This window comes from Toxotes jaculatrix, chromosome 3 (genome assembly GCF_017976425.1).
Source record: "Toxotes jaculatrix isolate fToxJac2 chromosome 3, fToxJac2.pri, whole genome shotgun sequence".
Classification (NCBI taxonomy): Eukaryota; Metazoa; Chordata; class Actinopteri; family Toxotidae; genus Toxotes; species Toxotes jaculatrix.
In genome coordinates this window covers 7,908,985-7,924,747 of record NC_054396.1, presented here as the reverse complement: position 1 = coordinate 7,924,747, position 15,763 = coordinate 7,908,985, and the positions used below count along the sequence as shown (strand labels likewise).

General features: G+C 41.0%; 1 protein-coding gene across 1 annotated transcript in view; it reads left to right on the top strand.

Annotated features, from left to right (window-relative positions):
- Positions 1-15,763, top strand: part of dnah1 (dynein, axonemal, heavy chain 1) — a 30,484-nt gene that overhangs the window by 13,178 nt on the left and 1,543 nt on the right. The window contains exons 42-74 of the mRNA XM_041033442.1: positions 119-279; positions 385-542; positions 750-923; positions 1,593-1,771; positions 2,048-2,278; positions 2,505-2,701; positions 2,828-2,963; positions 3,190-3,398; positions 3,536-3,707; positions 4,117-4,308; positions 4,503-4,613; positions 4,844-5,029; positions 5,156-5,347; positions 5,565-5,732; positions 5,870-6,061; positions 6,624-6,755; positions 7,112-7,237; positions 7,413-7,532; positions 7,760-7,909; positions 8,004-8,164; positions 8,541-8,766; positions 8,924-9,119; positions 9,266-9,417; positions 9,537-9,733; positions 9,838-9,982; positions 10,276-10,434; positions 11,206-11,337; positions 11,488-11,658; positions 11,868-12,047; positions 12,317-12,493; positions 13,297-13,467; positions 13,729-13,859; positions 15,235-15,379. Of these exons, the coding sequence (XP_040889376.1) occupies positions 119-279; positions 385-542; positions 750-923; positions 1,593-1,771; positions 2,048-2,278; positions 2,505-2,701; positions 2,828-2,963; positions 3,190-3,398; positions 3,536-3,707; positions 4,117-4,308; positions 4,503-4,613; positions 4,844-5,029; positions 5,156-5,347; positions 5,565-5,732; positions 5,870-6,061; positions 6,624-6,755; positions 7,112-7,237; positions 7,413-7,532; positions 7,760-7,909; positions 8,004-8,164; positions 8,541-8,766; positions 8,924-9,119; positions 9,266-9,417; positions 9,537-9,733; positions 9,838-9,982; positions 10,276-10,434; positions 11,206-11,337; positions 11,488-11,658; positions 11,868-12,047; positions 12,317-12,493; positions 13,297-13,467; positions 13,729-13,859; positions 15,235-15,379 (5,529 nt within the window). The remainder of the gene's footprint in view (positions 1-118; positions 280-384; positions 543-749; positions 924-1,592; positions 1,772-2,047; positions 2,279-2,504; positions 2,702-2,827; positions 2,964-3,189; positions 3,399-3,535; positions 3,708-4,116; positions 4,309-4,502; positions 4,614-4,843; positions 5,030-5,155; positions 5,348-5,564; positions 5,733-5,869; positions 6,062-6,623; positions 6,756-7,111; positions 7,238-7,412; positions 7,533-7,759; positions 7,910-8,003; positions 8,165-8,540; positions 8,767-8,923; positions 9,120-9,265; positions 9,418-9,536; positions 9,734-9,837; positions 9,983-10,275; positions 10,435-11,205; positions 11,338-11,487; positions 11,659-11,867; positions 12,048-12,316; positions 12,494-13,296; positions 13,468-13,728; positions 13,860-15,234; positions 15,380-15,763) is intronic.

The following is a 15,763-nucleotide window of genomic DNA, read 5'->3' as shown; positions in this document are numbered from 1 at the left end:
TAAACTGTGAGTATTTTGTTCAGAATCCAACAATTAAAGCTTTACATTTAAGTGCTTTCATTTCCCTGAAAAGGCACCATTAGATTAGATTTATATTTTTTATGTGTTTGTGATCCAGGTTCTCTGTATTGGGCCAACTGGCACAGGAAAGACCCTGACCATGTCAGACAAGCTACTGAAGAACATGCCTGCTGAATACATCACACACTTCCTCATGTTCTCTGCCCGCACCTCAGCCAATCAGACACAAGATTTCATCGACAGTAAACTGGACAAAAGGTATGCCTGCTCTGCTATACATCATCCATCCAGCCACACATTATTTATAATACAGCAAGATATTTGTGACTCACCATTTGAATGATACATGTACCTGTGTGTCAGGCGGAAGGGTGTGTTTGGGCCTCCAATAGGGAAGCACTTTATCTTCTTCATTGATGATGTAAACATGCCAATGCTGGAGACCTATGGTGCCCAACCTCCTATTGAACTGCTGCGGCAGTGGATGGACCACAGCGGCTGGTATGACAGGAAGCAGATAGGTGAGAACATTGAAGTATATTTTGTTTTCTGTTGTGTTAATTAAAAAAATATTTTGTAATTGTTGACCTTTTAGTTTCTTTTTGTACTAATTATACATTGTTCTGTCATGTTTCACCATGATTACAATATTAACTGGTGCTGTTGTATGACCAAGATTTATGGTTAGTCAGAATTCTGTTTCTGTTTTCCTTGTCCTTACTCCACAGGTGCTTTCAGACACTTGGTGGACATTAATTTTGCCTGTGCCATGGGACCTCCAGGTGGAGGCCGAAATCCCATCACCCAGCGCTTCACACGCCACTTCAACTTCCTGTCCTTCACTGAAATGGAGGATGCCAGCAAGAAGAAGATTTTCTCCACCATTCTAGGCAGCTGGATGGGTGAGTCAGTGCTTCTGACGTGTTTAAATTTAAGGCTGTATGTTAGTGATAGGACAGTTGTCATAAGGTAGGAAATACTTAAATTACCTTGTGAAAAACTAACTACAGTTTCTAACTGAAACTTTGTTTTCTTTCAGATGGAAATATGAGTAAAAAGGAACCAGGCAGTAAGTCAGGGACACAGTGAAAGGAAGCAGACAAGTTTTCTCTTAACTTGTCTGATAGACGCATCGGTCTATCTAGTCCGCACTAGTCTGACCAAGTCAGACTAGTGTCAGACTAGTGCGGACTAGATAGACCGATGCGTATGAACTGATGAAGCCCCTTGGATAAGAGGCGAAACGTCTTCCCAGACAAACATATGTCCAGTTGCCTTCGATTCAATTTTCAAAGAGAGAACTATGACCTGGATGAATGAGAACATTCACAGACATGAAGCAGACAAGGAGTGCAAATCATAGAAAATGTCATTTAATACGTTAATAAGTTAATATAGCATATATAGTCATTTTATTTTTACAGCACATTTATAGAGTAAATTTAAAAACATGCCTGTGGACATGTCTCTGATAAAGCATTGTTTAAAAAGCCTTAAATAAATACATTTTCAAGTGAATTTCATGTATTAATGTTATCACTTCTCTCTTCTATCCTGCTGTTTTTCATCAGGATCTGTGCCAGAAATCCAGCCACTTAATGAACCTCTTGTAGAGGCCACTATCCGAGTCTACTCTACCATTACTTCCCAGCTTCTCCCAACTCCATCCAAGTCCCATTACACCTTCAACCTGAGAGACCTGTCCAAAGTCTTCCAGGGAATCCTCATGGCTGAGGCTGGCATGATAGAGGTATTCATATCCAACAAAATCAAAATAATGTGAAATAATCACATTACAATACATAGATTGTAGGAACATTTTTTTCAGGTTTAGTCTCTCAATCAAGTAGAAATAAGTAGAATAAGCAGTGCATTGTATATCCTGACAGCAGATGCAAAAACATGTCACTGGTCCCTAGAATAATCATGTATGAAGGAGTTTTGGGTGAGAGGAGAAAAGACTGAGATGGGTTTTATTTGTGTCATAACCCCCTATGTAATTGTAAAATTACATTGGTGTTTTTAGGACAAACTGAAGCTGCTGCAGCTTTGGTACCACGAAAGCTGCCGGGTTTTCCAGGACCGCCTGGTGTGTGCTGAGGACAGGGACTGGTTCAATAGACTCTTGAAGGATTGCATTCAGGAATTTGACTGCAGCTTTGAAGAGGTTGTGTCTTGCCAACCTGTTCTGTATGGGGATTTCATGATTCCTGGAGCTGACCGCAAAGTCTACACACTCATAGAAGACAAGGAAAAGGTGAGTGGAGAGTGTTTTGCTACTGCCACCGTAAACAGCTAACCAGTTGGCTTACAGACAGGCGCTTCATTTTCCTGCACACAGATTTCATTAAAAAATTTATTTACTTGCCTGTTTCTTTTGGCGTGACTGAATACTTCATCAAAATATGTACTTCACATTCTGTAATAATATGGTTGTTGATCTTCTACTTCTTTATTATATTGCATTTCCTTATATAATCTAGTTGGCAAAGGTGATGGAGGAATACATGGAAGACTACAACCAGATCAGTACCACCAAGATGAAGCTGGTTCTCTTCATGGATGCCATTGAGCATGTGTGCCGTATCAGCCGCATCCTGCGCCAGCCCCTGGGCAATGCCCTCCTGCTTGGAGTGGGTGGCAGTGGGCGCCAATCACTCACCAAGCTCGCCTCATATATGTGAGAATATTAACCTACAAAGGATACATGATTTTGCTGTTTATGTCCTAAAACATGCAACAGCAACAGTTTGAGCTTTTAATGATCTTGTGGCTCAGTCTTTACAGTGTGTTTGTCTATATTCAGATCAGAATATGAGTGTTTCCAGATTGAGCTGTCAAAGAACTATGGTCAAACAGAGTGGAGGGAAGATATTAAAAGCATCATGCTGAAGGCCGGTCTTCAGAACCAGCAGATCACCTTCCTCTTTGTAGACACACAGGTAACAGTAGCACTTTCTTACCACCTGCTACATGTATTTGTGGTAATCACTACCTATTTTTTTCAAGTGTAGTATGTACTGTACGGAGAATGTGTGTTAGAGATCCTGTTGTACATTTTAAATTAATCTAACTTAGAGCATAAACAAACATTTTTAAGATGTAGATCCTAAGTATATGTGTGTATGTATCTCTTTACTCATTGCTACTTTTGTGTTAACCTGCCAGATTAAGAGTGAGTCATTCCTGGAAGACATCAACAGCATTTTGAACTCTGGGGATGTTCCCAACCTGTATGCAACAGACGAGCAGGAGCGCATACTGGCAGCAATGAAGCCAGTGGTGCAAGACCTGGGGCAGCAGGCAACTAAAGCCAACCTTATGGCTGCCTACATCAGGAGAGTCCGCAGTAACATCCACAATGTGCTGTGCATGAGGTTTGTAATTGTGTAAAGTTTTTTATTTATTTATTTATTTTTTTACACAAATGAACAAAGTGTCTCCTCCATCTTTATTTTACCCTTTCTCCTTCTTCTCTCCCCATTGCTCTTACTCTTCATTTCTTCCCCTGCAGTCCTATTGGTGAGGTGTTTCGTGCACGGCTTAGGCAGTTTCCCTCACTGGTGACATGCTGTACCATAGACTGGTTTAGTGCCTGGCCAGAGGAGGCTCTGCAGGCTGTGGCCACTTCGTTTCTTAATGAGCTGCCTGAGCTCGAAGCCAGCCCTACAGCCATGAGGGGACTGGTGAGGATACCGTGTGTGTGTGTGTGTGTGTGTGTGTGTGTGTGTGTGTGTGTGTGTGTGTGTGTGTGTGTGTGTGTGTGTGTGTGTGTGTGTGTGTGTGTGTGTGTGAGTGTGTGTGAGTGTGTGTGTGTCAGTGAGCTTCGGTATGAAGGCTTTAAAATAACACTGAAAAAGCAAGGAAGTACAATACATTCGCAAATATCGCATCTCTGTACATGAGATTATACCTAGGATGCTCAGTGTGAGGGATTATCTTACTCAAGCAACTTTCAAGCCTCAGCAAATTCATACCTTGATTAAATAAGTAGCAACTACTGGCTGCCTGAAATGAAAACCTAGAATCAAAAATCGAAAATATTGATAATTTGTCATAAAGCATAGTTTCTCCATAATTTATTCCCTTCTATAGACAATTATGTGTGTGAAGATCCACCAGATGGTAGCCAGGAAGTGTGAACAGTACCTGGCTGAGCTTTCACGCTACAACTATGTCACACCCAAGAGCTACCTGGAACTGCTCAAAATCTTTTCAGATCTCACTGGACGCAAAAAGCAAGAACTGTGCAGTGCTCGTCAGCGCATGAAGACTGGTCTGGACAAGGTAAGGCACTAGGAAGGAAAAAATAATAAGAGAAATTATAATAGTTTGCATGTCTTTGTGTATTTTGCATTGTTTAATCACTCAGTCATCCCTCCTCACATGAGTGAAAATGGATGATTAATAGGATGAATGAATGTGTAATTTGTGTACATATAAATTAGCTTTCTTCTGACTACACTACTGTGGTCCTGTAGCTCCTTAGCACAGCAGAGGATGTGAGTAAAATGCAAGAGGAGCTGGAGACAATGAGACCTCTTTTGGAGGAGGCTGCTAGGGACACTGAAGTCACCATGGAGACCATCAAAGTAAGGAAATATTAATAGAGTTAGAAGCAATTGGGGCATTAAAAAAATAACATATACTTTTTTCCTGAATTCTCCAGTACTGATATCACATATTGTATCCCTCTGTCCATATAAAAATGTTTGAAATGATGCTTGACTTCACTTAAGTGCATAATCAGGTTTTCTTGACAACCGGAACAAAATTGAATAACCTGTGGATTTTTAGTGTGCTGTATATTTTATGTCGACAGAGAGACACAGTGGTTGCTGAAGAGACCCGAAAGTCAGTGCAGGCAGAGGAAGCAAAAGCTTCAGAGAAAGCTCGTTTTGCAGGGGCCATCGCAGCAGATGCCCAGAGAGACTTGGACGAGGCTTTGCCAGCCCTGGATGCTGCCCTCACCAGCCTCAAGTCACTCAATAAGAATGATGTCACTGAGGTCAGGGGTTTTGACTGTGATTGGTCAAGAAAGCTTTTAAATACTACTGCATTGTGTATGTTCTATGTTATAGGTGAAATATAACCTTGTGATTACTGTTGAATTGGGACCAAATGTTTTACATAGGTGCGAGCAATGCAGCGCCCACCCCAGGGGGTGAAGCTGGTTATTGAAGCAGTATGTATAATGAAGGGCATCAAACCCAAAAAGGTACCTGGAGAGAAGCCTGGCACCAAGATCGATGACTACTGGGAACCTGGAAAGGGTCTGTTACAGGACCCTGGCAAATTTCTGGACAGCCTGTTCAAGTATGATAAGGTAGAGTGTATATCTAATGGATCTGTTGCTGCTTTATTGTATGTATGGTACATGTTGCCATAGTCTCTCCAGAACATGATTATAGTCTCTTTCAAATTTTATTTTAGTCTTTGCAGCTCTCTAAGTTTCAGGGTTTGGTGCTGATTGGGTTATTTCCTGTGTGAGATTTGTGAGATCTATTAAAAGCAGCTTTTTGTGATACTAATCATTTCTGCAGGATAACATTCCAGATAATGTGATCAACTTAGTCCAGCCCTACATAGATAATGAGGAATTCCAGCCAGCCTCCATTGCCAAGGTTTCCAAAGCTTGTACCTCCATTTGCCAGTGGGTGCGAGCCATGCATGTATATCACTTTGTGGCCAAGGCTGTGGAGCCTAAAAGGGTAAAAACTGCAATTCATGTTTGAACACTGTCTTGGATAATCATTTGAGATATTTTGTGACACCAACATCTTTAAAGTTAAATTTGTAAGTCTGTGTGAGTGTCATCTGAACATTAAACATGTAAGTATTTGTACAGCAAGCTCTCCAGGAGGCCCAGGAGGACTTAGCAGTGACCCAGCGCATCCTGGATGATGCCAAAGAAAAGTTGGCAGCAGTGGAGGGTGGCATTGCCACTTTACAGGCCAAGTACCAGGACTGTCTGGCTAAGAAAGATGAGCTGGACAACAAGTATCAACTGTGCGAGACCCGCCTCGTTCGAGCAGACAAGGTCAGAAGGAGGAATAAGATAAGACAAAACTTCCCAGGAGGAAAATTTAGCATTACTTCAGCTCAAGAAACAGACCAGAAAGGTGGTTGGGAGCAGGATACAAATAGGCAGAAATAATTATTCAGAAAACAGGAAAATCAAAGTTTGGAACTACATAAAGTATATCACCCTTAACCAGTTTGCTCAAATGTAATATATGTGTAAAAAACAATAAAAGTAGTATATAACAGTATAACAGTATAATTGGGAATGTATGTTGACTGGTATGACGAATATAATGAAGCATAAAATGAAAATATAAATATGTAAATATAATTTGAACAGTACATCTAAACATGATACGTGATATACAGTCCATGTTTATATATTTTATATATATACTATGTATGTAATATATACATAAAAATAAGATAATAAACAGAAAACATGGAGCATCTACTCTTAAAAGGATAAAGAAAATGCAGTGCAATAGTGTCTTATAAGAATAGCATTTCTCATTTACCGCTTTTAATATTAATACTCCTTTAATATTGATAGTTGATGATGCATTGATTTTCTCCAGCTGATTGGCGGACTGGCAGATGAAAAAGTGCGCTGGAAGGAAACAGTGCAACATCTGGATTACATGGTTAATAATGTAGCAGGCGACGTGCTTCTGTCTGCAGGATATGTAGCATACCTGGGACCCTTCACTGTAAGTGTCACTGTGATGGTGAATACATATTGATTATTATCAGTAATAAGTTGAATCACCCATAATATTTTGTATATACACACATTGCATCACAATCCACTGCATTTTTAAGACTAAATATTGTAATGTTAACTTACTTTTGTGTATTTTTGCCTTTGTTGTTCCAGTAGACACAAGTAAAAATCAGACCTATTACGATATTGGAAATAATTGTTGAAAACATTAGTACTTGTTTTTAGTAGATTTGCTCTTGTGTGTCACAGCTTTTCTGTCTGTTCCTGTACTTCCATATATTTGTGCTAATCAGTGCAGCATTATTGCATAATTTACATGAAGGTTCATTGTTTTGTGTTTAGGGAGAATACAGGGCAGCCTTGGCAGAAGAATGGCTGCATTGTTTCAAAGAGCTAAGTGTTCCACACACTGACAAACCCAACCTGATCAGCACCCTAGGAGATCCAGTCAAGATCCGCTCCTGGCAGGTCAGACCCAGCCTGTCATCAGCTGACCCTCAGGGTCAAAGCCTCTTAAGACAGATCTTAACTGTTAACTGTCAGACCAACAGTCTGACTTATTTTATTTGCATGCTTTTAGACTTAAATTAACTTAGTCATTTATCTTGAGTGTCATCATTCTTTGTTATTTCTATGTGCACAGATATCAGGTTTGCCCAAGGATAACCTTTCAGTGGAGAACGGTGTGATTGCTCAGTACTCTCTGCGCTGGGCTCTGTTCATTGATCCTCAGGGACAAGCCAACACTTGGATCAAAAACATGGTAAGGATGCTTTCTTCTGTGTTCTGATCTGACCACAGCTGCAGAGGGCACTGGTGAGATAAAATTTTAGTAGCCATATCAAGATTTCAACACATCCCTTCATATCACATGTATATTTTAAAATAATGCTTTGTTTATCAGTACCAGTATTTGCTAAAAAGCTTGTCAGTATCTGCAGTTGAATTTGATCCACTGCTCATCCATACTTGCTTCCTGTTATCACTCAGGAGCGGGACAATGGATTAGAGGTTATGAAGCTCAGTGACCGGGACTTCCTACGCAGCCTTGAAAACGCCATTTGCTTTGGTAAACCCTGCCTTTTGGAAAATGTAGGAGAGGAGCTAGATCCAGCTCTAGAGCCTGTCCTGTTGCAACAGGTGAATACACACATCTGTTACAAATAAATATCACTTGTATGCTACAAATATCTACCACACACTGGTCCGCTTAACTTGCATTTATGGTTCTTAGACATTTAAGCAGCAAGGCAACACAGTGCTGAAGCTGGGTGATTCAGTGATCCCTTACCATGAAAGTTTCAAGATGTACATCACCACCAAGCTGCCAAACCCACACTACTCTCCTGAGGTCTCTACCAAAGTCACCCTCATTAACTTCACCCTGTCACCCAGGTAACACCTATCTTATACAGATGCAAGAAAAATTCTTTTTTTTCACAACTTTGATCTTATTTCTGTAGCTTTGCCATCAATCCAATCTTTTGAGATTGGAGAGTTTTGAGAAAACTGAATTATAAAGCACATATACTTAAGTATTTTTTCAGATATTATTTAATATTTAGATTTTTAAAATCTCTTCATTGTATGACCTGAGACCAAAGTATGCATAACACCAGTAGTGTAATTATTGCAATTTTACAATAGACAAGTGTGTCATAATAATGGGTTAGTATTTGTAATCAGTGGTAATGCATGTAGGTTTGAAAAGCTGTACACTCTCAGTCTTACTGTTAGCGTTTGTGTAAAAGTGTATTTTTTGTGTATTCAGTGGTCTAGAGGACCAGTTGCTGGGCCAGGTGGTAGCTGAGGAGCGTCCAGACCTGGAGGAGGCTAAGAACCAGCTGATCATCAGCAACGCCAAGATGAAACAGGAGCTGAAAGAAATTGAGGATGAGATCCTGTTCCGACTCAGCTCCACAGAAGGAAACCCTGTGGACAACGAGGAGCTCATCCAGGTGTTGGAGGCCTCCAAGATCAAAGCTGGAGAGATCAAGGTCAGGCGGTGGAGTGCTTTTATCTCTAATATCACAGAAACCTTCCTTCTCATATACAGCTCCCTCCAAAACCTCATATATGATACTTCACCAATGTGTCATTAAACTTGTAAGCTTTGCTGGATTTTCTACTAACATAAGCTGGTTTTACTGGCAGGCCAAAGTGGCGGTGGCAGAAAAAACAGAACGGGACATTGATGCCACCCGTTCGGAGTATGTGCCAGTGGCCGTGCGCACACAGATCCTCTTCTTCTGCGTATCGGACCTGTCCAATGTTGACCCAATGTACCAGTACTCTCTCGAGTGGTTCCTTGGTATCTTCATGGCTGGCATTGCCAACTCTGAGACAGCAGGTAGAGAGAAATCACAAAGTAAATTGTGGTCTCTGGTTGTAGATTATACTGAGAATTATGCCTGTGCAGATGGAAAAACTCATGAGCTTTTTGACAGTGAGACCAGATATAAAAATATTTACTTTTTCATGTCATGTTTCTCACAGACGCAGTGAAAAAGAGAATTGCCAACATCAATGAATTTTTCACCTACAGTCTGTACAGCAATGTGTGCCGCAGTTTGTTTGAGAAGCACAAGCTCATGTTCGCCTTCCTACTGTGCACTCGCATCATGATGAATGAGGACAAAATTGACATGGTGAGTAACAGGGGAGTTTGTAGTTTCTTAAAGACTGTTTGTCATTTTAATCTTCTTTTGGAACTCATACAAATACACAAGTTGAATTAATCTAAGTGCATTTAATGAATCTGTGTCAGGCCGAGTGGCGCTACCTGCTATCTGGAGCGGTGCCCATCCAAGAGATGACCAACCCAGCAGTGAGCTGGCTGTCAGAGCGCGCCTGGCAGGATATTCTGGGCCTCAGTTCTCTGGATAACTTCAGGACATTGGCAGAGAGCTTCCCCAAACATCTGGAGGGCTTCAAGAGAATTTTCGACAGCAACCAGCCTCACAGGCAATAACTGATTACCTTGTTAACAAATGCACTCTCTTTCATTTATACTGTGCAGAAGCTGTCAGTGTCTGACAAGGTGTGCATATGTGTATGTTTGCCTATAGGGAGCCTCTCCCAGAGGAGTGGGACACACAGCTGGACTCATTCCAGAAGCTCTTGATCCTGCGCTGTCTGAGGGCTGACTGCCTCATTCAAGGCCTGCAGGATTTTGTCTCAGCTCATTTGGGACAGTGCTTCATAGAACCTCAGGTGGAGACCCTGTCCTCCTGCCTTAACATTCATGTCAAAACCAATATTTGTACAGTGACATAAAATTATTCTTATCTCTGTGACAGTGGCCCACAAGTGTGGAAATATTAATATGGTAATAATTGTTCCATTTGTTTTGGCTGGGTCTGCACAGTGCAAACGTTCTTTAATTTTAATGGAGTGAAGAATTAACTGTGCTAAATTCAGCTGAAAATTATTTGTTTGTTTGCACTACAGTATGTGGCAGCAGTTATTTATGGCTCATTATTCCTTCTCTCTCTATCTTTCCACAGACGTCAGACCTGTCTGTGGTGTTCAAAGAGTCGTCCCCCTCCACTCCCCTCATCTTTGTCCTTTCCCCGGGCACTGACCCTGCAGCGGACCTCTACAAGTTTGCTGACGTCATGCAGTTCTCCAAGAAAATGAGTGCCATCTCTCTGGGCCAGGGCCAGGTCAGGGCCAGGGGAATACCTGGGAATTCTCTGTCTCTCTCTCTCTGTCTCTCTCTCTCTCTGTCTCTCTCTCTCTCTGTCTCTGTCTGTCTGTCTGTCTGTCTCTCTCTCTCTCTCTCTCTCTCTCTCTCTCTCTCTCTCTCTCTCTCTCTCTCTCTCTCTCTCTCTCTCTCTCTTTGTGCACTTCCTCTGACCCTGGGGAAAGCCACTATAAATCACTTTCTCACAGAACCAGGTCATTCTCATTTGTCTTGTTAAGAATGGCCACCTCAGTGCTAATTATTTTCTCTATTTCTGGCCAAATGCTGGGACAATGTATCCTACTGCTTTGACAGATGCTGCAATTGAGCTCACAAAACAACCATAAAAACCTTATGTTCAGGCTTTAAGATAAATCCTGACTCATTGTCCACAAACCTGAAACCTTGTAGCCAGCCAAACATTCTCCCAGCATCAGACTCCCCCCGTGGCTGCTCAATAGGTATTAGCGTGTGCTTATCACATTACTTGCAATTATGTGTGTTAGAATCCTGGCTAATGCTGGACTGTTGCGTCACTGTGTCCTCAATTTCAGTCTGCATTGAACTGAGTGCTCTTGAGCCTTCCTGAAAGGCTCCTAGAATGTCAAGCTGTAGGGAGATGGCAGACTTTTAGGAAATGTGATTGTTGTCTCTTAAATGAAAGTATAATATTAGGCTTACTGTTTTTGATACAGCTCTTGTTGCTGTCTTCACACCTGCCCTTTCTTCTGCTGTCGTATGTGGGATTCAGGGCCCCTGGGCTGAGACTATGATGCGCACTGCCATGGAAAGAGGCCAGTGGGTCTTTTTCCAGAACTGTCACCTGGCACCCAGCTGGATGCCTACACTGGAGAGACTCATTGAAAACATCAACCCAGTAAAGGTCAGAACATCTGCAAACACAAAAGAGAATGGGCATACATGGCTTTGGAACTATTGTTAGACTAGCCTAACACACAGAGCTTCCCTAGGACTTTTTTTTAATTACTTCCTTTACTATGCATAGGCACCACATGTCCAACTCTCTCCACAGGTGCACAAGGACTTCCGTCTATGGCTCACAAGTCTTCCCAGCAACAAGTTCCCAGTGTCCATTCTCCAGAATGGTTCCAAGATGACCATTGAGCCACCCAGGGGCATCAAGGCCAACCTACAGAAAACCTACCTGAGGCTTACTAATGATTTTATTTCCTCTTCCACCAAGGTCTGTCTCTTCCATAGACATCCTCCCACTGAGTCAGTTCCTGCTTATTATTTTTACCTCATTTACTTTTGATTAGAAAATCTGTCTCTTTGTCTCAGTCTTGTTTTTAGAACATCCACTACAGTAGAGTGCTGTTGTGTATTTGCTATGAACAGTGTAGTATCTCCAACTTATTCCTCTCCTCTCTTCTCCTCCTCTGTCCTCTACAGACAGCAAACTTCAAGTCCTTGCTCCTGTCTCTGTGTCTGTTCCATGGAATTGCTTTGGAGCGAAGGAAGTTTGGCCCTTTGGGCTTTAACATTCCCTACGAGTTCACAGATGGAGACCTGAACATCTGCATCAGCCAACTCAAAATGTTCCTGGACGAGTACCAGGACATCCCATACAAGGTGGGTGGAGAGAAGGCGTCTGTCTAATTTAAAGTACCTGTTAAGAGCAGTAGTTCCAAAGCCATGAATTGCAATCTACTTTCTCTCTGGCTTTGTTATTCTCTTACTGTCCTTTTTTCCTTTAACTTGTCTTGCATTGTGTGTGTCCATTGCTATTTCACTGTGAGAAAAACAGATCTTTCAATGAGAAACCAGGAGTGTTTTTTCTCAGTCAGACAAGGTGTGTGTGTTCATCTGTCTGTCCCCTTGTTTGTCCTCCACCTGTCCAGGTGCTAAAATACACTGCAGGGGAGATAAATTATGGCGGCCGTGTGACAGATGACTGGGACAGACGATGTCTGCTCAGTGTGCTGGAGGATTTCTATTGTCCCGCTGTTCTTATTGATGATCATGTCTACTCTTCGTCTGGAGTTTACCGGCAAATAGACAGGAATCTGGACATCAAGGTTAGACACTGGAAACTAGAGAGCATTCAAAAGATCATGATAAGAGTAGTGAGTAGTCCATTAGATCTGACCTTTGTCTGCATCTGTTGGTATCCTCCAAAGCTGTGTACTGTGTGTTGTTTAGAGTCCGAAGTCAAAGGGTAACTCACTGTTCAGTATACATAACAGTGACTTCTCAGTAGATGATACACTGCAAGGCAGTTATTAAGGACACTTGATGTTTAGTTGTAACTAAACAAAATACTGCTAAAATAGGAAGATCAGTTCTTAATAAGCAAAAAACACCTGCAATATTTAATCACTGCATTCAAGTGTTTACCAAGACTGGGTGAGCCAGCTCTCTCAGACGTGTTTTCAGTTTTATAGCCTACCATTTTAGCTTTTGTAACAAACGCACACACAGCACACAACACTGACGTCATGTGCCATCATTCACACATTGTTCAAATATAAATATAAATTCACACTGACAAAAACTTTTCTCTCTGTTCTTGCTGCCTTTCACAAACAAGGGAATTTAAGAAGTGAGACTGTGAGTATATGTCATGTTGCAAAAAAAAAAAGATAATCATACACATCTGCAGTTACACAGGAGTAGACACTGCACATGTTGAGCCCAGGCAGGACTGCAGGTTAACAACACATCTTTGAACATCTTCTGAATAACTTAAAATGATATGCTACAATATGCAAGTGTTGCATCTAAATCAGAGCACACTGGCTTCTGAACCGCTGACTATCAAACTAACTCATGACAGTTGGTGTCAATGAGTGACCTGTTGTCATGGCAATTTTGACCCTAGGGGTACTTGGCATACATTCGCGGATTGCCCATCAACGATACACCTGAGATCTTTGGTCTCCATGACAACGCAAACATCAGCTTTTCCCAGAATGAGACCTTCGCCCTGCTTGGAGCTGTGGTTCGTCTGCAGCCTCGAGCTGCGTCTGCTGGGGGGAAAACTCTAGAGGAGGTACTGATGTTGATTGATTTGATTTCCTTTGTTCTTCTGATGCATGTATATTAATTAAACTCAAGTTGAGAGCTGTGGGACAGTTACGTTTTCCATTAATTACATATTTAGGTGAACATACTTAACAGACAAATGATTTGTGTCTGAGGAATACAGCTGTGATATGTAAATAGTTGAAAACAATACTTGCAGTACAATACACTGAATGCCTGGACTAAGGCTGAGACTTATTTTTAATTTGTAATCTTCCTCTTCCTGTAGATAGTGGAGGAGATAGTAGCAGGCATTGCTGAAAAGATCCCTCAGCCTTTCAGTGTCCAGGAAGTGATGGAAAAGTATCCAGTACTCTATGAAGAGTCCATGAACACAGTGCTCATCCAAGAGGTCATCAGGTAACATTAGGCTGCACTGTAAGAGCACACCACAAACCACACGGCAGGGCTCTTTGATATAATAACACATCACTCTGCTCTGTTGCTGCTCAAGTAAAATTTTCCCTTGGGGACAATAGAATATATCTCATCTTATCTTACACCCACGATCAGGACTAGAACAATGTGAGCAAATGGAGGTAAATTCACTTAATCACTATTTATTGTAAAAACAAGTGTTTTTGGGCCAGTAATATGCCATACTGAGATCTGCTGGGTGAATCCCAAGTACACATATTTGAAATATTTATATAAAATACTTATCTAGCAGGAGGACAAATGCAGCTCTTTGAGATCAGAGAAATAAGCTGCAATCTGTGCTGCACTAAAAGCCTCTCTGACAAGAATCAGCTCACCATGGAGTCAGGTCAAGTAGCCAGGATAGATCACTGACTCTGCCCTGTATAAATGTGGCATTATTTCACTTTTGCGGTAAAACAAAACAAAACAAAACAAAACAAAACAAAACAAAACATAACATAATATAACATAACATAACATAATAGTAATGTTTAATGTAACATTTGTATTTCAGATCAGTAGCTAAAATTGCACCCTTTAAAAGTTGCAGCTAGTAACCATAATTATATGGTTTTGTAATTGCACTGTAATAACAGCTTTTTCATTCAGTTGTGTGTAAGCTGCTGTAGCCTGGGATGTCTGCAACTTGTCTAAAGCGAATTTGGTGAGACAGAAATCTCTGAACCTGACAGTTATTGCTGATTCATTGGTACATTCATTGGTATCAACAGCCCTTTCAGGTTCTCACAAATGTGTCATGTTCTTTGAAATACTATGGGGCCATAAAAGCTTTTCTTTTATTTTCATGTTTTCCTACATTTGTTTGTTTTTTTGTCTGTAAACATATTTTGATCAGGTTTGGTGTACAGCTTGTCCTTGGGCTAATCAAGGATTAATTTTACTTTTATGAACTCCATCAGGGAATGTTTGGCCATTGGTAACTTATTAGTAATTTACTTATTGTTAGTTATTAAGATTTATAACTGAGTTTTGTTAGTGCTATTAGAAATCAAAGTTAGATCAGGGTATAACAACTGGCTGGAAAATTAATTCACTACTTACATCATTTTGGGAGAACTCTAAATATTTATTTTACATCTTTACTCCCCTTTATGACTTAGAACTGCTGTGTATTTGTCTTTGCTTGATCAAATTAATAAACACAAATAATGCACGTTACTTGTGACTGTTTAATAGAAGTCTAATAGAAAGCTAATAGAAGACTTGGATCCATGAATGACTACAATCTGAGAGTGGTTCTGTTTAAATCATTAGTACTGTAGTAACTGGTCCTTGTGTGTTTTGTGTCTTTCAGATATAATAAGCTGCTGGGGGTCATCTCTCAGAGTCTCAGCGATATCGTAAAGGCTCTCAAGGGTTTAGTGGTGATGTCATCAGAGCTGGAGCTTATGGCCAACAGCCTGTTCAACAACATGGTGCCTGATATGTGGAAAACCAAGGCAAGACACCCAGACACAGACACAGACCAGTTATTACCCTTCTCACCTTACTTATTGATGCCAGGAACCAGTGGTCAGATGGCATGTCCTAACCTCTGTAAATCATTATGTTGCATAGTTTACTGGACACAACCTATTTCTCTATATTTAGCAGTACCGTAGGCAGGGTGGCACACTCTGGATAGTTTTTAAAGAGAAACCCTGACCCACACACACTTAACTAAACTAATATTCTGACATCCATTTACTCTGTGCAGTTAGGGAAGACTCTTGGACTTTGGCATTTGGGGGTGATTTCTGTGAACAAGACATCAGATGAACCTTTGGTGACATTTCTGTCCTGCTCTGATCATTCCAGGCTCTGCTTTCCAAGAATACATAGCT